The sequence below is a fragment of the Vanessa atalanta genome, chromosome 2 (genome assembly GCF_905147765.1).
Source record: "Vanessa atalanta chromosome 2, ilVanAtal1.2, whole genome shotgun sequence".
NCBI lineage: Eukaryota > Metazoa > Arthropoda > Insecta > Lepidoptera > Nymphalidae > Vanessa > Vanessa atalanta.
Window position 1 is genome coordinate 184,058 of NC_061872.1, and position 20,220 is coordinate 204,277.

The 20,220-nt window shown below is 36.9% G+C and overlaps 3 protein-coding genes across 3 annotated transcripts; 2 read left to right on the forward strand and 1 right to left on the reverse strand.

Annotated features, from left to right (window-relative positions):
* Positions 1–990: 990 nt before the first annotated feature.
* On the forward strand, positions 991–11,543 carry LOC125068815. The gene is made up of 6 exons (XM_047678138.1): positions 991–1,100; positions 9,189–9,357; positions 9,431–9,789; positions 10,120–10,294; positions 10,513–10,695; positions 10,777–11,543. The coding sequence occupies exons 2-6, from the start codon at positions 9,189–9,191 to the stop codon at positions 11,106–11,108; spliced, it is 1,218 nt and encodes a 405-aa protein (XP_047534094.1). The 5' UTR covers positions 991–1,100; the 3' UTR covers positions 11,109–11,543.
* Positions 11,544–11,664: 121 nt separating this feature from the next.
* On the reverse strand, positions 11,665–16,412 carry LOC125069741 (dnaJ homolog subfamily C member 3). The gene is made up of 11 exons (XM_047679311.1): positions 16,213–16,412; positions 16,007–16,117; positions 15,582–15,676; positions 15,325–15,429; positions 14,478–14,678; positions 14,273–14,398; positions 13,967–14,191; positions 13,765–13,882; positions 13,461–13,593; positions 13,244–13,373; positions 11,665–13,166 (listed from the first exon to the last, which is right to left on the reverse strand). Exons 1-11 carry the CDS (start codon positions 16,292–16,294, stop codon positions 13,032–13,034), a joined length of 1,461 nt encoding a protein of 486 aa, XP_047535267.1. The 5' UTR covers positions 16,295–16,412; the 3' UTR covers positions 11,665–13,031.
* A 411-nt stretch (positions 16,413–16,823) lies between these two features.
* Positions 16,824–18,253, forward strand: LOC125069752 (60S ribosomal protein L35a). The gene is made up of 4 exons (XM_047679323.1): positions 16,824–16,892; positions 17,117–17,340; positions 17,659–17,889; positions 18,189–18,253. Exons 2-4 carry the CDS (start codon positions 17,119–17,121, stop codon positions 18,210–18,212), a joined length of 477 nt encoding a protein of 158 aa, XP_047535279.1. The 5' UTR covers positions 16,824–16,892; positions 17,117–17,118; the 3' UTR covers positions 18,213–18,253.
* Positions 18,254–20,220: the final 1,967 nt, after the last annotated feature.

The window sequence follows — 20,220 nt, forward strand, 5'->3', positions numbered from 1 at the left end:
ACTTCATACGATATATATATTATTCGTGCCGTGTCATCGCGGCGACAATGCGAGGAGATGAATGAGTCTGTTGCATATGAAATTGATTAAGATATAATTAGTATTGATTTGATCATGCACGTTAAAGTAAAATTTCATTAAAAAAACTATTTCTATATTTAATAAAATTTGATAACCAGAAAAAAAGAGTTAGTTAGGGTATCTGTGAAGTAGAGCGAGATTGTTATTTGGTGCCTTTGGGTCCTACGTCATATTAGCGCCATTATTAGAACTTTGAATGTCTGAATGGAATCACTTTACCATATTGTCTAAAAATAAACTCGAAAGAGTCTATCCGGGGGAATTTTAATAACCTAGGAAACTAAAATGGTATTTCCCTTGTGCAGCGGCCACGGCGCGCCACAAACCACCCGCTACGGTTTGTACCTGTCATATGTTTGGATATGTCAATCTATTGAGATTGAAAATTTTAATAAAAATATCCTGTAAAGTACGAATGAGTATAATATCATGAGTGTTTCTATGTGTTATAAATGCACTTACATATAATACTTTTGCATTAATTTAAATGAAATATGTACCTATGTCAATAAAAAAAAAGATTATCCATGATTTCGAGGGCAAATTGTCGTATTCACTGAGGCTTCGGAATAGGCTAAAATACCCTGATCTTACCCATGTAAAAGTTCTTGTCCTCGTCTTGCTCGGAACTGCTTGTGCCTGTAACTACGCTGGTTCTTTTCCCCTAAAAGCGGAACACAACAATAAGATTTGGAGACATTTTTTGACAATTTAAATACAAACATTTATAGTAAATTACGTTATGTACAAGTTGATGTTAGTAATGTGACAAAAATGGTTTGTACCTGTATTTTCGACTGTACCGAATAATTGTGCATATATATTATATATCACTTGCGAGTGAGAAGAGTCTGCTTCTCCGTGTGGCTGTGTCGTACCTGACGGCAGACGGCTCACGCCTGACGCCAGTCAGCATCTGTGAGCACGCGACGTTTGACGTGTGCTTGTCTGCGCGGTAAAAGTGAATACGGTCTACGAAATAATTTTATGTGGTTATAATTTCTCGCTGATACTGCAGAGTGAGTAAATTTAAATATAAAATCTTTCAAAACTTGTTTATATTTTTAGAAAGTGACAATTATATTTAGTGTTTCGGATAGAAAATAATATTTCTGCTGTTTCAGAAAATATTATTTTCTAGGAAACGTTTAGTAATAAGTAAAATAGTAATAAGCGAAGTAAATAAACACAGAGTAAACTTTTATTACAAGAGATTTCAAATCTCCTGATTATGTTGTTTCTTTCATTTAGCAACTATTTGGAGTATTATTAAATAAATCCTAACTGGGTAACAACATCTCATATTTATTTAAACTTCAATATTTTACTGTATCAAATTATTATTATTATTATTATTATTCATGTACTTGAAAGTCCAGAATACATGCTAAAGTAAATCCTGCCACCTAATTCCTGTTAGTGAGCGGATATAGAAATCGTGTTCTTGTTTATTATCGCAGCGCGCTGCGACCACTTTCTCCGCTCTTACGCAAGCGCGGCGATGACGAGCCCTGACCCTCGCGACCCCAACATGTGCTCGCACAAACATCCTTCTTGGATCTTGGTAGGCATGGGTACATACTGTTATGTCTCCATTTAATATTTTCGAATTTTAATATTTCATACAGATTTAAATTTGAGGAAAATAATAAAAATGCATTCAAGTATAATGAGTTCTGTGAAGGCCCGCATAGACTTAACAAAATAATGTGTGTCGTTTATAAGTAATACATACTCATATAATACAGTATAATAATAATTATAAATACAGAATATACTTACCTAAATATGTTATTAAATACTATGTTGCAAAAAGTAAATAAAACCGATTGCATATATTTGCAACACACTCTAATTAAAAAAATGTTTAAATCTATAAACCAATATTACCTTTAATTAACCTACTTAAACTTTAATTTAGTTTTACGGTTTAACTGAACCATACTGAACTAAAACTTTAATTCGCTACTTGAAAAAGGTGTTTAAATTAAAACTCTCTGTCAAGAAATTCTCGGCCTAAAGTTGATGATCCTGACCATTTTTGCCGAAAATCTGTAACGACTGCTACTTTTGATTATAAATACAAAATACACATACTTTATAATACGTGGCGAACCTTATGAGTCTAGTAGAGAAGAATTAGAACATACCCAGATTGAGATGGGTTGGCTATCTTCAGCCTGGGGTGAATAGAATTTATGTTAAGTATATCAGTTAATGGCCACAGGCAGGCACCGGTGGTCAAAGTGTCAAATACTTTTATCATGCAAAGGGCAAACGAAAGACGAAACATACCTTTTACAAACATCTACTTTATAACAGATGTGTATGTTTTATCACTGCTGCACCATTAACTCGCGCGCGCCTACTCTATAAAAAATGGGTTGATATCTAACAATGCCTATGACGTAGTCGTGGTTGTTATTGTCAATGGTTAAAACTTTACACAACAGTAAAATCCATATTATGTCAGATGCGACGTGCCTGGAATGATTCATTATGAAACAAGTGACGGTCGAACGACTTTAGAAGTGGCCCAAGTACGTGTGGGTTATGCCACTAATTGTCAAGGAACTACCGAATATAATTAGTACACGCATTTTGAGTGAAGGGAAATGGGGTAGGTATAATAAGACACGTCTGCACTGTTTGACAATGTTTTTAATAATGAATATTAAATAATCAAGTAAAGCTGTTCGTTGATTGAATGAGTGGTGAGCGAATGTGAATGAGTGAAAGATTGAATAATATAATGAAAGAGAAATCTATTATGTATAGAGGCTTGAATTTTTGTATATTCCAACAGTCCCCCTCAAAAATACAAGTTAATATAATATAACAATACCATAACATAATTTCTTTCATTACTCATTTTTACAAATAAAATACTAACTATTTAGTTACATAAACCATAGTTTTATTTATTAAATAAACTCATTCCTTCATTTACTTGATTAACACAAAACATGAATTATTTTTCAAAACAAATTTAAATTCTTTCTTAATTCTATAAATCTCTTGGAGGGTATCGCTTTTGTGAACATGTCAGCTAGTTGATTTCCTGTGGAAATAGGTTCTAGCTTTATTATTTGATTAGCGATTTGTTCCCTAATAAAATGATATTTTATATCTATGTGCTTAGATTTTTTGTGATTTGTGGGGTTATTGGCAATACATATACAACTATTATTGTCTTCAAATATTACAATAGGCTCTGTTATTTGTATAGAAATACTATTTAACAATGACCTTATCCAGACTGCTTCTCTCACAGCCTCAAAGAGAGCCATGTATTCAGCTTCCGTTGAAGAGACGGCGACAGTATTTTGTTTTCGTGTGGTCCACGAAATTGTACAATTATTAAAAGCCTTAAACAAATAGCCAGTTGTACTTTTTCTGTCGTTCTCGTCACCTCCCCAGTCGGAATCTGCATACCCACTTATTATCTCTTTATATTCAGATTTTTTATAAACCAATTTTAAATTAATTGTACCTTTAATGTATCGTAAGAGATGTTTTAAATATTTCCACAACTCTTCGTTATTTTTAGATTGATATCTACTTAATATATTAATACAAGCACAAATATCTGGCCTTGTGCAAAGCATTGCATACATAAGGCATCCTATAACATTTTTACAAGGTGCATCATAGTGAGTGTCTGAATTTAAAGCTACAAAATTGATTTTAGAAGGAAAAGGTGAATTCGATGGATTACAATCTTTCATAGAAAATTTATTTAGAACATTTTGCAAATATGTTGTTTGATCTAAAGAAATTGTATTAGTTGTTCTTTGAATTCTAATACCAAGAAATAGTTTTAAGTCCTTCAAATCAGTCATTTGAAATTTTTGCATTAAACTGTTTTTAAACGCTTGTAATAAATTACTATTTTTAGTAGTAATAATTAAATCATCAACGTACAGAACTATATACACGTTTTTATCTATACAATTTTTATCTAATATGTACAGACAAGGATCTAATTCAGAGTTCTTAAAATCCATTTCCTTGAGAATGAGATCGAACCGTGCATACCAACACCTGGACGACTGCTTTAGGCCATATAATGTTTTATTCAATTTACAAACCTGGTTATTACTTGCTAAAATACCTTCCGGTACTTCCATATAAATATTTTCTTTCAATATACCATTTAGAAACGCGGTTTTAACGTCCATGTGGTGTAAATGTAAATCAAACTGATTTGCCAGTGCTAATATAAATCTAAAAGTAGTTATCCGAGCCACTGGTGCGAACGTTTCGTGATAGTCTTGTAAATACTCTTGAGTGAAACCTCGAGCAACCAATCGAGCTTTATAACGTGTAGGTTCACCAAATTCATTATTTTTAATTGTAAATACCCACTTGCAACTTATAATATTAACATTTTTCGGTCTAATAACTAATGTCCACGTTTGGTTGCTTCGAAACGACTCAATTTCATCCTGTATAGCGTTCAACCACTTATCAGAATCGTGCCTATCGAAAATATTCTTATATGATGTAGGTAAAGATTGCGTATCATTAAAAAGAGATAAAAATAAATCAGGATCGTGCATTTGCTTATATTTCTTTGGGGGTAATTCTCGAATTCTTTCGCTACGTCTTAAATTAGTGGTATTCGATGAACCGTCCAACGAATTGTCATTAAAAGAATCTTGTTGTTGATCTATTTTTAGCTTTGCCGAATCAATTTCGGGCTTACTAAATTTTGAAAGGGTTTCAATGTTGTCACTACTGCTACGTGTAGGGCGTGATTTTTCAAAGTTTAACTCGTCAAAAATAACATCGCGAGCTATAAAAACTTGATTATTTTCGATATTGAATAATCTATAACCGTTTGCATCGTAACCGATCAATATTGACTTGAAAGATTTCTCATCAAATTTAGTTTTTCTAGCTTTGTTATGAACGTATGCAGTAGATCCAAACATTTTTAAATGATTTATTTTCGGCCTTTTACCATGCCACATTTCGTATGGTGTTTTATTTATCAGAGTTTTAGTGGGTAGTATGTTAATTAAATAAGTAGCTGTTAAAACAGCTTCACCCCAAAATATTTTATTTAATTTCGCACTTGTAACCAATGTTCGAGCCATTTCTGTTAATGTACGATTCATTCTTTCTGATACACCATTTTGTTGTGGGGTGTAAGGAACCGTTAAATGATACATTATCCCTTTGTCAACACAAAATTCTTTGAATTCGTTTGAAAGGTACTCTCGGCCATTATCGCAATATAAATTAACAACTTTAGAATTAAATAAATTTTCACATTTTGTTACGTAGTCTTTCATACATTTATATGCTTCAGATTTAGAATGCATCAAATACGTTACTGTATAATGAGTAAAATCGTCAATAAAAGTAATAAAATAATTTTTATCATCAAATGTAGGTGGTGTAATAGGACCACAAATATCGGAATGAACTATAAAAAGTGGCCTATTTCTGACTGATTTATCTTTTGATTTTGCAAAGGGCAACCGCGACTGTTTACCAAGTATGCAAGACTCACATAATGTATCATTAGGCATAATATCATTAATTAGGTAACTATCATCAATTAAGTTTTTTAGAATGTTAAATTTATTTTTGTTTAAGTGACCTAGACGCTTATGCCATAGTTCGTAAGATGTAGAAGTTTGAGACAAATTTAAATTATGTTGAGATCGCGTATGCACTTGAAAAACTAATTTAAATAAATTATTACTGATAACACTCGATACTAAACACTTGATACTATTGTTAATATAAACACTGTTATTTTTAAATATAACAACCATACCTCCTTGTTGAATACGATATACAGATATTAAATTACATGGCACGTCCGGCGCATATCTAGACACGCGGTAGCGTGTCAGCCAAGTTCTAGTAGCAGAACTGGCGTGCAGCACCGTGTGTAATATTACACGAACCATTTGGAGCCACTTTTGACCTCCTCATAACTCAAAAACTATTTGACATAAATGTGTCAAATTTGGCTCATATATTGAGACTTGCGAGATACATATGTGTTCCAAATTTCATAAGCGCATCTCAAATGGTTATTTAGATATTAACGTCTAAAAATCGTCATTTTTATCACTGACTGACCTATAGATCAAAACTATAACCTACTTCCAGGTGACCTAGAAAGTTGAAATTTGGCATGCAGGTAGATAATTAGGCCAATATAAAGGAAAAAATCTGAAACTGGTAATTTTTTATCATTTTATTATAATTTTTCATTTTATTGGGTCTATAGGAACACTTATATACTTAGTTCCTGTAATAACTGTAATAAAAAAAATGATGTAAGAACCAGCAATCAAAACTTATGACAGCTGGTCTTAATGTGGATTTTAAGGTCTTCACGTGAATATATAACAAGTTGAATACCACCCTTAAGTTTTTTAAATCCAAATATTTCCGTTTTATTACTTTTGAGTATAGCCGACTTTCGTATTTATTACGTTATTAATTAGCATTTAGCGCACATCAATGGTTCAAAATCATTATACTTAAAAAAATAATCATAATAGGCATTTCGGTACACGGCGCGCGACGCGACGCCGGAACAGCGGGATAGGAGCGTTGCGATTAAACCTTAACGCGGACGTGTCTGAGCGAGTGGCAAGTGGCATAAGAATTATTTCAATGCCTTCCGATGGAAGCTGCCTAGTCTATTCGACTGCATATTTTTTGTTTGAGTATACTAGTATACAACAATAAAATAGGTTTCGTGAGACTGTAGTAGAGTATGTATATCGTAACAGGAATGATTTAAGTTTGCACTCTAGCGCTACAAACGGGGATCCTTATTGCTTGGAAGAACAGTATCGAGCAAGCATGCTGATGTCAGCAAAGGACTGGTGAATGGGTCCAATGGAAAAATAGAGAAAGTACATTGGGGTCGTCGACAACAGCAATAGCGCACGTAAAATAACAATTCAATTAAAACATAATTCAATTTGCGAACTATATTCGATATGCGATATTCTAAACACAAACTACAATTTGTGTTTATAAACATATAAGAACTAGCCAAGTCAGACCTTAGGCAACAATATATTACCCCAAGTTATAAGAAGAAATTATATTTTATGTAGTTATAAGTAAATTTCAGGAAGGACTATTTAACTTGGCACAAATTTAGATCTCACTTCTTTTGTCTTTGAAGACAACAACCAAGGTATATATCATAATATTTAACTTGGCTCTCATTTTTACATTTATGTTTTTGATGGGATAATACATTATTAATCGCCCCTTGAAAACCTAAATTAGTAGTGACATTTATTGTACCTTTACCAAACGCTTGAATGCTTTCATTGTTCTTAGCTATACCAATTTTAATCGGTATTGTGAACTCTGAGTAGGAAGAAAATAATTCCTTACTATTTACAACGTGGTCAGTTGCACCCGAATCTAAAATGAAAACAATATTATTAATATGATATTTATAAGAATTTGACAACTTACACGTTGAAAACATAAATGCGAAACTGTCCTCGTTATCGTTTCTGATTTGCAAAGCGCTCGCAGCTGCTGTTTTACTGCCGCTACTACCTCCATTTTGTTGTAACTTTTTGAAAAATCGACAATCCTTCTTCATATGATTTCGTCGTCCACAATAATCACAATATAATTTTGAAATTTTATATGATGAATTTCCGGCGTATGACTTCTTTTTACAATAATTATATGATTTCCTTTTATCGAATCCAATTTTGTTCTGCGATTTGAATTTATTCGTTGATGTATGTAAAACTTTGAGTTCTGTCGTCGTGGTATTCTTTAGTTTGACTTCATGATCTAGAAGACGAGTTTTTACAAAAGATAGATGCAATTGTTCCTCTCCAAGTGTTTCCAGTGCCGTTATAACACCATCGTATGATGTGGGTAGAGTTAAAAGTAAATGTGATATTTTATCCATCTCATCCAATTTTGCACCAGCCGATATTAATTCAGTAATGATATTATCGAAATTGTTAAAATGTTCGAATAGTGTCACATCTGGCTGTAGTTTCATATTAAGTAACTGTTTACGTAAAGCCAATTGAGTCGCTAAGCTCCTCCGCTCATATACTTTGTCTAGTTCGGCCATTATGGATTTTGCAGTAGAAGAACCTCTTGCAAAGCTTAAAAATGTGTCACCCAAGTAATCTACAATCGTACCTTTTGCTAGCATATTCTTCTAGTAGTGACCTTATACGAAACTTCCAAGTACTATAGCGATCACCGTTAAATTGTTGTATATTTCTTTTACTTCTCGAATCCATTTTGAGTAACACTTTTACTATTAATTTTAATTATTTAAACAACTTTAAACATGACCTGGGCCCATAACCTGAAGGGAAATGGGGTAGGTATAATAAGACACGTCTGCACTGTTTGACAATGTTTTTAATAATGAATATTAAATAATCAAGTAAAGCTGTTCGTTGATTGAATGAGTGGTGAGCGAATGTGAATGAGTGAAAGATTGAATAATATAATGAAAGAGAAATCTATTATGTATAGAGGCTTGAATTTTTGTATATTCCAACATTGAGCTAACATAATTACAATATTATGTACTTGAACACGCATAATATCGCTTAACGTCACGATATAAGTATCATTAAATGTTGGCTACGGATCTCATACTCGATACTCAATTGTTTTTAATTAAAATTATTGATATGAGCGGATTACATATTCATGAATATTCATGAATCAATATATTGCTATTGATGTTTGGCAAAATTAAATCTTGTAAACAATCGTTTCACAGAAAAATAAACACGACTATAAATATATAAGTATAGACAAAACACCAACGAACGGATTTCGACTCAATTTGTTAACAATCTTATTATACATAATATAATTCTTACAGTTGCAATGCCAAAGTTTATATTTGAAAATAGTAAATAAAGCGAAAGTTGATATGATTAGTAACTCGATGTCTTCACATGCCTTCATATTATATTGAAGGTCACAATAGATAACGGTTAGCGATTTTCAATATATCGGTAGCTCATTTTGGATTTCTGCTATTAAAACGATTTAAAAAGTAATTAACTATTTAAAACAGACAGACATACATATTAATAAGTCTGTTCGATCAATTTCAGATGGAACGTGTACTTATTGCTATAGCACTGCTGACCACCAGGGTGAATGCTGAGAACTCCACGTTGTCACACGACGCAGGGGCATCGGACACATGTGGGGCGATAGGCTTCGGACCATGGAGTCAGGCACTGGAGGACTGGGTTACGTCCGCGCACTCCGATAGACATGGTACGCGTTCTTCTATATTTTCATTATATCTTTTGTATGATAAATTGTGTTACCGTGTATATATAAATTTTAGGTCGAATTATGGCGCTCCCATCTTCAAAAGGATATTACGTGACGGAACGTATCGACGCACCTTATCTGTCACCTCCGCCTCCTCTCCACTCACCCCACCCGCATATGTCCTCAAACTATGGTCACGGACCTCCGAATCAGGGACAATATTCCTCGAATCAGGGCTACATGCCACCGAATCAGTCCCCGCCCCAGGGCCACATCCCTCTGACCTCCAGTCACGCATCCAACCAGGGCCCGATGCCCCACAGCAAAGTCCCCAAGCCCCCTGGCAAGGCACCGCACTACGCCGAGTGGGCCAACGCGCCGCCCGGCGCCGGCAAGATCGTCAACCGGCCGCCCGCGAAGCCCGCGCCGCCCGTGAGTAGAGTAGGCTGTTATTTAATCCGTTAAAGTTTATTTTGTATGTACCGTAAGATTGTGACGATGCTCTTGTCAGACCGAACTGACTGTGCTCGCGTTTAGCCTATGCTTTTTATATTTTTTATATATTATATTTTATATTTTATATATTTAGTTTTAGTTTGAACTCCTAAATAATAACTATGATGTGTTGAGCCGTCTATCAACAATCACTAACGTCCGATGAGACGGACGAAATCGCAGCGACCTATGGATACTCGGTCGGCAGCGCATTAGACGTGCTCCTCGAGTGTCGCGCCAGAATACTGAGAGTAGTGCCGCCCGCAGGCGCTGGACCGCGTGGACGAGCCGCCGCGCAAGCACGTCTCGGAGACCGACCTGTTCCTGCTCAGCGCCATCGAGAAGCTCGTGTACCGCGCCGACCTCATGGAGAAGAGGCTGCGCGCCGTGGAGGACGGCCTGCAGCACCTGCTGGCCCAGCCGACGCCCGGCGCCGATCACGGTCAGCGTTCATATCACTGTTCACTAGATCGCTGTATTGCAACTGTACAAAAAATACTCCATTCAGCAGAGTCTGCCGTTTGAGCTACAAGTTCACACTTTATATAATCTGTTTAAAGACGTCTTAAATAGCTCGTCGTCGCCGAGATCGAACGAGCGAAATACACAATCGGAAAACGGTAACTCGATTATAATAAAAAAGTGTAATTTCGTGAGCAGAGCCGTGCCCGGCGCCGTTCGCGCGCGCGGGCGCCGCGTGCTACAGCGTGCGCCGCGCGCCGCGCGACTGGAAGCGCGCCGCGCAGGACTGCCGCGCCCTGCGCGCCACGCTCGTCGAGCTGCTCGCCGCCGGCCAGCGCCGCGCGCTGCTCGCCCACCTGCTCTCCGCCGACGGGCAGAACGGTACGAGGCGACCGACCCGGGGCTCCTTTTCGGCTACATGTTTCGAAATGAGTTTTTGATCGATCGTGCGTCTCGCCCCAGGCTCGGACTACTGGACGGGCGGTCTCAACCCGGGCCTTCTGTGGATCTGGTCGCACTCGGCGCGCCCGCTGACGCTCGACGACGAAAACGGCGTCGGCGGCAATCAGACCGGCGTGTCGGTGCCGGGCGCCGGGCGCTGCCTGGCGCTGGTGTGGGACGCGGCGCGCCGCGCGCACGTGTACCGCGGCCGCGACTGCGCCGACGAGCTGCGCTACGTGTGCGAGCGCCTGCCCGACGCGCCGGCGCCGAGCACGCGCGACGCGGGCCCCGCCCCCGCGCCCGCCGACCCCTCCGCCCCCGCGACGAACTCGACCGCGGCGCCGAGCACGTGACGTAGTATTCAAAGAATACCTAGTACATTACCTTCAAAATTAATGCACTTTACTATCTGTGTTTGCGGCGCAGTATTCGGATCTACGAATTCCGCGTGTTAGTGAGAAGCTTTACCGCTTTTGCTATATTCTAGTCTCAGTCGTAATTAAGTTTGATTCGATCATAATTTTTGATGTAACTTTAAATTTAGTACAGATACCTAGTTATGAAATACGACGTGCCCACTAAGAACTGGAATCATTGATTAACAAATAAAAGATTGTAATTTTACGAATTATCCAGCGAGCCCAAAATAAAACCAAAATATTAAGACAACGATTGAGCAGAAATTAGTAAAAACGTAATGATTTTGAATTTAAAATCTTCTAAAGATAAAAAAAAAATATCGATTCACTTCTTTACCTACTACTACTACTACCTGATAGAAGAAGACAGCAAAAACCCCGAACAGTGTTGTATACTACGTTACCTACGTAGTATACAACTTTATACATTCTTTATATTTATTCATGAAAACAGTACTTGGGTTTCGATAACGTAATAAAAAACAATAAATATCATAAATCTTTTAATTCTAAAATATTTACAATGTTGGTTTAAATCACAACAAAATAACTTATTTAAAACAAATATTTATAAACAGTCGGACCGAAGTCCTACACAAAATTCTCTACTCTAAGATAAAAAGAAAACGGCCCGAATGAACGCCCTGTATAAGTTCCGTAATATTTACAATATACATACGAAATGGTCTTAAAGTAGAGAACCGTGTGCGAAACTATTCTAAACGCGTTCGCTCCAGTCGCCGCCGTATCGCCGCACGCCGCCTGCGTCGGCCGCACGTCGGCGTGTCGGCGTGCCGCGTGCGGACGCGGTTCGCGTCGACGTAACTTTTACAAAATTCAAGAAGACCTTCAAAACGAGCATATTTCGACGTATGTTTTGCATCAAAAGCGATGGTGGAAAATAATTAATTCGGTCGTTTTGAATGTTTTCATAATCTTATTTTGTACAATCATTTATCAAAATGCACGATAACATCTAAAAACGCCATTTAGTATAAAATTTAAATAATAATAAATAAATTATTTCACACAAAAATGAGAATTTTAATGATTCGATAATATATTAAAGGCACGGCTACTAGCAGATATTAACATGATAATTCTGAAATAAATAAATAAACATGAGGTTATGTATAAAATAAACGGAATTATAACGCAAAGCTGAGTCTCCACATGAGGAAAGTTGCAGTTGAATTAAGCACACGGATCGTGTTTACGTTTCAGGCGGTAAACGTAAAAGGAACACGGCGTTACTGTGTACACTTGTTCGGTATGATTCCAATAATACGGAAACTGGTGTGAGTCATATTTAAGAATCACGAACAATTTTAAGTAGAAATTACTTCAGTGGAAACACACCTCAATATAACTATAGAGTTGATAACGTAAGAATGAGATAAATGTATATGTTTTGCTAATGTTCTGTTAACATTAATATTACATACATATGTGTGAGTTTTTGTGAAACATAATTCGAATGACAAGTAATTTATTTCCTATCAGTCGAATTTTGTCATTAATATATTCTATTTAAAAGTAATAAATAATATCTGACACTCTTTGTTTCTCTGAATAACTTAAGACTAGTTTTAAGCGATCGTAACTGGCAAAATCTGTGAGAAAAATAAATCATTTCTAGCATATTATATCTTATATTTCATCACACACCCGTCCTCCCGTCATTTAAATTATGCATGTTTTTAATCAACGACAATAAAATTTTTAGCACAGTAAGAAATTAAAGAAAGACGTCCACAAAGCGAGGAAAAATAAGTACGCGCAAGGAAGCCTCTGTACTCAAACAGACGTCGGGTCGATTACCGCATCCGGAGCAGCGGGACGAGCCGGAGGATGAGGTCAGTTGAAGTGGAACTTGAACTGGAAGGGCGAGCCGTGCTGGAAGTGCGCGAAGGGCGAGGGCGCGGCGCGCTCGGGGTCCAGCGGGTCGGCGCCCGCGTCGAACTGCGCGCGCTTGTCCGCGTCCGTCAGCACCTGCGCACGCGCACCGTTAGCGCCACCACCGCCACCACCGCCACCGCCGCCACACTCACCCTCCGCTCGGACCGTACCTCCTTGGCCGCGGCCACGTCGATGAACTTCTTCTCCGCGAGCTTCTTCTCGTCGCCCTGGAAGTTGTCCGGGTGCCACTTCTGAGCCGCCTTGCGGTACGCCTTGACTATCTCCTGCTTCGTCGCCGTCCTGATCGATGTTATCGTTTTCTGAGTTACTTTTTGTGATGAGTCGATTGAGCTTTCGACTGGGTGACTATTGAGCCGTATCTCTTACCTCTTGACACCTAAGATCTTGTAGTAATCTCTCTGCTCCGACTGCTTCTGTAGCTTCTGAGCTCTGCTGATCCCATCCTTGGCCCGCTGCAGACCCTCCTCCAGCTCCAGGGCCTCCTTAAACGACTGGATAGCTGCAAGATCAACATAGAATAGTAAATAATACATTTCATAGGATAACCCCGAGTCGCGGGCAGTACCGCCCGCTAGGGTGAATATTACCACTTTCACTAGCACCCCTCACTCGTGAAGGCCAATAGTCGAACGAGTTGCTATTCAAAATCAAAAGAGAGCGCAGGGCGTACCGTCGTCGAACATGTCGAGGCCGAGCAGCGCGTCCCCGCGGTCGCACAGCACGCGCGCGTCGCGCCGCAGCTCCAGCGCGCTCGCGCACGCCGACAGCGCCTCCGAGTGCGCCTCCTCCTGCAACACGCGCGCTCGCTGAGCCGGCTGGCGGCGGAGGGGGCGGGGGGAGGTGGCGGGGGGAGCGGGGCGGGTGGCGCTCACCTTGGCGTAGCAGCTGCAGAGCCAGCGCCTCGCCTCGAACACGACGAGCGTGACCTGGTCCTCTATGCGCAGGACCTTGTTGGCGCTGTCGACGCAGCCGAGGAAGTCGCGCGACTGACTTCTCTCCTCGCAGTCGAGAAGCAGTTTGTCCACTTTCTTTAGCTTCTTGTAGAACGGGAAGCACGACTTGTGTTCGGGGTCCAGTTTCAAGCATTCCCTGATTTCCTGTTAAAAATTTTCATCAGCTGGAGTCTCGAGCAAAATCTATCATCACGTCCACCGACCGCGCGGAAACGTATACTCCACCTTGAGAGCGTCGCTGACGTGCCCGAGCTGGTAGAGCAGCGAGGCGAGCCGGAAGTAGCCGTCCGTCGAGTCCTGCTGCAGACGGTTCACCGAGCGTATGTCGGAAACCGCCGAGAATAAATCGTTCTGAAAATACGAAAGCGCGTAAAACCTTAAGCACGAGAGCCGGGATACAGGTATCGTCTCCGAGTCGCGCAGCCCTCACCAGCGCGATGTAGCACTCGGCGCGCAGCTGCCGCAGCTGCGCCGACCAGGGCGACACGTCCAGCAGGTGCGTGGCCAGCTCGGCGGCGGCGCGGTGGTCGCGGCCGCGCCAGTACGCCTCCGCCAGCCGCAGCTCGTCCGCCAGCTCGTCCACGCGCTGCAGGGCTTCCGCCGCCTCCACGTTGTACGGGTCACTGTATGTCTGATGATATGGAAGGTTCCTTTATATATTTCTAGTTATCGATTATAACCAACCGGATGACTTCGCTGAGCTACTTTAAATACTGACTCATATGTATATGAACAGACAGACGGTTATGAAATTTGCCTGTCATTCGATGGCAGGTTGTTTTGCTAAGCATTTATAAACTTCAATTGGCAATAAATTAATTTAAAAATTGAAGGTTTATAAGGACTTTGTCGATGAGATAGTTGAGATCACTCTGTCTAGATTTAATTTGTCATATAAACTTTAATAAAAACGAAGAGCCTTAAATTTCAACAATCCCTAATTAATATATGATACATTGTACATGTTGTCCAACTTCACAGATAATATATTATTTTGATTATTGCATTAAAATGTAAAACAACAGCCACTTATCACTACTTAAGCCTTATCTACTACGTGAAAATATAATATACAATTTCTGTTAATAACAAAAATTATTTCATCACACTTGCATGACTTTCCAAGTATAAGCTAGATATTACATTATGTTTAGAGTTATAACTTTTACTTGATAATTAAAACACATTATCAGATAAAGATAAATTACATTATAAAAATAATATAAAAATTTTATATTAAAATGAATATCTTTAACTTAAAAATGTTTTTTACTTACAACTTGTAAATAGTCCTCTTTGGCCTCTCTGTACTGTGCTAGCTTGAGGTAGACATTGGCTCTATGGAGTCTGGCAGCTGTGAAGTCAGCCTTAATTTCCAGGACCTACAAAAACATAATTAAAACTGATTATGTTTACAGTATTCCTGCTAACATTTGAGGAAAACAGCCTTGTTTATGATGCACCAGTCCTCTGTAATTGTAGATATATATTGATAACAACTAGGCTTTTAAATATCAGTTACAACAAAACTTACTTTTGTAAAGTCCTGTAAGGCAAATTTTGCTTTGCCGAGTGCATAATAGACAGTGCCTCGTTTAAAATATGTGAGGTAGTTATGTGGATCGCCCTCTGCAAAATGATTTTATAATATCTATTAATAAACTCTTAAAATGTATGATAAAAAAAAAGAAACAATATTGATATTATGTGGTGATAAAATTGCCACATAACAAGTACTTCATATTCATTAACTCGTATATTGCATGCCGTTTGCCAATAATCATGACAGTGATTTAGAATATTTTAGTTCTCCACGGATATAAATAAAATTTCGATAGTTGGGTTCGATGCGGTTTGTTGTGTTGAAAAGTATTAATAAATAACTATTATCTTATAATTAGGATTTGATGTTACTAAGATGAGTGTACATATGATTTTGAATAAGGTCTGATAACTTACCAACAGCGGCATGATAATGTGTAAGTGCGTCAGACAGCTGACCGCGAGCGAGGAAATCGCGGCCCAGCTCCAAGTGCTTGTTAACTTCAGCTTGTGACGTGCACTCTGAAACTATCAGAAAAACACTCAACAACAACTCTTCACTCAGAAACAAAATAAATAATGGAAATACCGAACGAGTTACAAAAACTCAACCTGCCACTTACAATCTAATAAAACTTCTAAAACTAACAACACTAGGCATGGCGTGACTTTGTTCCAATTAATATTTGATAAATAGTCCATCATTACAATTATTTTTATAATAACAGAACTAATTATTAATTAAAGCACTAAAGGTTTCCATATAAACTAATTATTTGACAGAGCCACAATCCATCTCTCCTTCGTCTCTTTTCGTGGTCTGTTCTGATTGGACCAAATCAGATAATTTTGAAAGACATCACAGATATTACAACAAACTTTTTATTAAAACATCATCTGTCAGTTTATAATTTGTCATCAAATATGTAGAATTATATGATTCATAACAATTAAATGTATTTAGGTAGTCTATTAAATCATTTCTATATGAATGGCTTCAAATCACTTTTAGTAACAAAACGTTATCAAAGCAAAACAAGTATTGCCATTTTATGTTTCTAAGATATATAATAGTAATAATTTTCCTTAAATTAACAGTTCTTACAAATTACAGTGAATTTATCGTGTGAAGATTGAATATTATTTTTCCTATGAAATAATGGATAATATTAATTTATTAAAACATAAAATAAAAAAAATGATTTCAATTTGAATATGGGGGAATCGTGGTAATTTGGTAACTCGCAGTGAGTTTTATGGCAACACAGTCTTTCTTTCATTTCGACTAATAAAATAGTGTCCGGTTAGTTTTATAAATTTGTGTTTTTTTAAATAAAATGAAATTAATCCTTTAAAATAAACGTAAATTTATATGCGAAACTTATTTATTATTAATTTATATTACATTTAAGTGATGGATCGGTTATATTCGTAAAGATACATTAAGATTATATGTCTTGCTCACTATCGGAGATGTCAACATAACCTGTAAATGAATAGTTTCTAATTTAAATCGGTGATTTTAAGGAATGGCTGACGCGCCGTCGACTGCGCCTAAGGCAAAGGCGCCTAAAACTAAGGCTCCTAAAGAGAAAGTTGCTAAGGCAGCCCCTGCTGCACCTGCAGAACCCCCAAAGGCTGTGCGTAAAGTGTCTTCAAAGCCCCGTCACGGTAGACTGTACGCCAAGGCAGTCTTTACAGGATACAGACGTGGTCTCCGAAACCAACATGAAAACACTGCTCTGTTGAAGGTTGGTCAATACATATATTTTGTTTGAGGTTATGTTTGTTGTATTTCATATTTAACTTTGCTAACGTAGAGGATTTATTATAAAAGCCTAATATGAACGAATATGATAGATGAGTGTTCATAATTTTATGAAAAAGCTCTTTTGGAGTATAACCTGTTATGACAATATAATAATGTTTAAAACAACATAATTAAATGATGCTTTTGACATTTGAAACCTGAACAATCATGTGGATGAAAAATTTTCTGATATTAACTTGTCATTATATTATTTAACCAGATGTTATAATGTCACTAAATCAGTAAAAACAATTTACAGATTGAAGGTGCTCGCGGTCGTGAAGATGCGATTTTCTATGCTGGCAAGAAGTGCGTATTTGTGTACAGAGCCAAGAAAAGGACCCCAATTCCCGGAGGTCCCCGTGGCAAGAAGACCAAGCTTCGTGCGATCTGGGGCAAGGTGACCCGCCCACATGGTAATTCTGGCAGTGTGCGAGCTAGGTTCAAGTCTAATCTGCCCGCTCAGGCTATGGGACACAGGATACGAGTGGTAAGTAGATGTTTTTAATGTGTATCTTGTTTCCTAATATTTTCTTAAATATACAATTATAATTATACTCATAATAACTACACTATTAAAGAGTTTTGCAGTATGTACCATACTTTGAGTGACCATGGTCATAAACAAAAGAATTTACAACATTCTAAGTTCATGAATGTGATAAAATGATGCCTAGACATTTGAAACCTGAATTTTATGTGGATAATATTTCATACTGATTTTTATACTGTATATTTTCAAATTTATTTACTAATGTATTGTATTTAAACACATCTTTATTGTTTCAGATGTTGTATCCATCGAGGATTTAAGAACTCCTTTGTAATATAAGTCAATAAAACAAAACCCAAAAGCTATGTATTTTTATTTTATAATTTGCCATTTAATTTAACTGCAAATAAAAATATTTTAATGATATTTTGAGATGGACGAGATGTTCAGCTACAAGGAATTATCTCAATTTAATGGCAAAATATTTCTATGTCCTTTCACTAATGGAAACCCTATGTTGCAAAACAATGTAAATAGGCTACATAATTAGTTGTAGATTTGTTTTACCGAGTCTAAATTTAATAGCTTAGAAGTTGCTGGCTGGAGGTTTTTCAAGAGAAGTTTTAATGATTTTTTTTTCTTACAAGTATTGGCCAAATACAGAACTACAACTTAAAAAAATCAAAACAGAACTACAAAAAAATAAACAGGCTGGAGTTTAAGTATTTTTATTCTAATGAAAATCCAAATTAGTTTATCTCATGCCAATGGCAATCATTTATTTTTGTTGTATATTAGATTGATGATTTCTCATCTGCGTGTATCACTAAAAATCGAAATATACTTTATTTAAGTAGGCAATTTTCACAGAATTGTATAAACCTAAATCTACCACTGGTTCTGAATTTAGATTTTACTGAAGGAGAGAAGATTTTACAGAAGAACCGACAAGAAAATCAGCTGTTGCTCTTTTCCAACATTTGAAATATAAAACACAAAGTTAGGTTAGTTAAATACAATTAAGCCTGCCTAAAAGTCAACAAATATTACTCAAGCTTTTTTATATAACACTTTAATATCGAGATCAGAATCTGAATACTATAGTCTATAATATTACGGATATGATATCTGGTGTTTTGTTTCATTTTTCTAAGTTCTCGATTACCTTGCTAGCAGCTGGTCAGTAAATAATGTACATCTCAAACACCAATCGAAGTGGTAGTGCTTAAAAAATAAGAAATTATCAAATTCAAAAGTGCATGACTTATCACGCACATTGAATCGAATAAAAAATATCGACATACAGCCAAATATAAGACATAAAACAAAATTATAGGTATATATGAATAGTCTTAGTTTTTCGTTAATTATAATTAAAAGACGCTGTTAAAGAGCTAACAAAAAGGGAAATTACAGTTAGCTATTTAACAGAAATCTATAAAAATAATAAAGATTGAGTGAATTTTATTCGCAAGTTAGACTTTTCAGGTTTCATACTTGACTGACTATTAAAGTTTTGGATTACTTTGATGTTTTTACCTTATTAAGTTAAAGAAAAACAGTTGATCTTGGTAAATAATATTAACAACTGTATAAAAGTATGTTTCCGTGAACTACAAGAGTATAACAATAAAATAGTGGCCTTTTTTTGGGTCGCAAAGCAATTTTAATTCGGTCCTTCATGGCATTATTGGTTGAGAGCTTGATTATTCTATGTATAGAATTTGCGAAAAAATGGCGTTTCGAAGGTCGACGAAACTTATAGGAATTTTGTAATTAAATTAAATATGGTATACATAAGTAGGTATGTGTAACAGTATTGTATTATAATTTAAGATATATTAATCATAAACTCTTAGTAGTGCACAATCTAGCTGAGTTATAAACAAATCGCATGAAATACGTACCTAATTCTAAGCATTTTTTATCCTTATTCCTACTTCGTTTGGAATAGGCTATATGCATAGCTGGCATGGTTTCGTTACCATACCTGAAAAGTTTCCGGACCTATTCATAGGTTTTCCCTTACGACTATTTTGACATAATATTAGAAATAAATAAAATCAACATAATACTATCATCAATATTTGTACTAATTTCCATACTGACCCGGTACTAATCGTATTTACGAAGATCCAAAATAAAAATCTTTCCTTAATAATATCAGCCTCCAGTAGATTCCGTAGCGCCTGTAAAAATAAAATAGCACTAATATTTACTATGATTTTAATTTTCAACTCAGTAAGGCGTAGGTTTTTTTATGGTTATTTAATAGTCTTTTGAAATCCTAATTTTTTTACGAGGCGAATCACGGACACGGACCTGTAA

Coding starts and splice junctions, on each gene's coding strand:
- LOC125068815 (XM_047678138.1), top strand. CDS start 9,189: ATGGAACGTGTACTTATTGCTATAGCACTGCTGACCACCAGGGTGAAT. Junction 9,790..10,119: donor CCGCGAAGCCCGCGCCGCCC/GTGAGTAGAGTA, acceptor TGCCGCCCGCAG/GCGCTGGACCGCGTGGACGA. Junction 10,295..10,512: donor GACGCCCGGCGCCGATCACG/GTCAGCGTTCAT, acceptor TTTCGTGAGCAG/AGCCGTGCCCGGCGCCGTTC.
- LOC125069752 (XM_047679323.1), top strand. CDS start 17,119: ATGGCTGACGCGCCGTCGACTGCGCCTAAGGCAAAGGCGCCTAAAACT. Junction 17,341..17,658: donor AAAACACTGCTCTGTTGAAG/GTTGGTCAATAC, acceptor AACAATTTACAG/ATTGAAGGTGCTCGCGGTCG. Junction 17,890..18,188: donor TGGGACACAGGATACGAGTG/GTAAGTAGATGT, acceptor TTATTGTTTCAG/ATGTTGTATCCATCGAGGAT.
- LOC125069741 (XM_047679311.1), bottom strand. CDS start 16,294: ATGATGGACTATTTATCAAATATTAATTGGAACAAAGTCACGCCATGC. Junction 14,679..15,324: donor AAGAGGACTATTTACAAGTT/GTAAGTAAAAAA, acceptor CCATATCATCAG/ACATACAGTGACCCGTACAA. Junction 14,192..14,272: donor ACGTCAGCGACGCTCTCAAG/GTGGAGTATACG, acceptor AATTTTTAACAG/GAAATCAGGGAATGCTTGAA.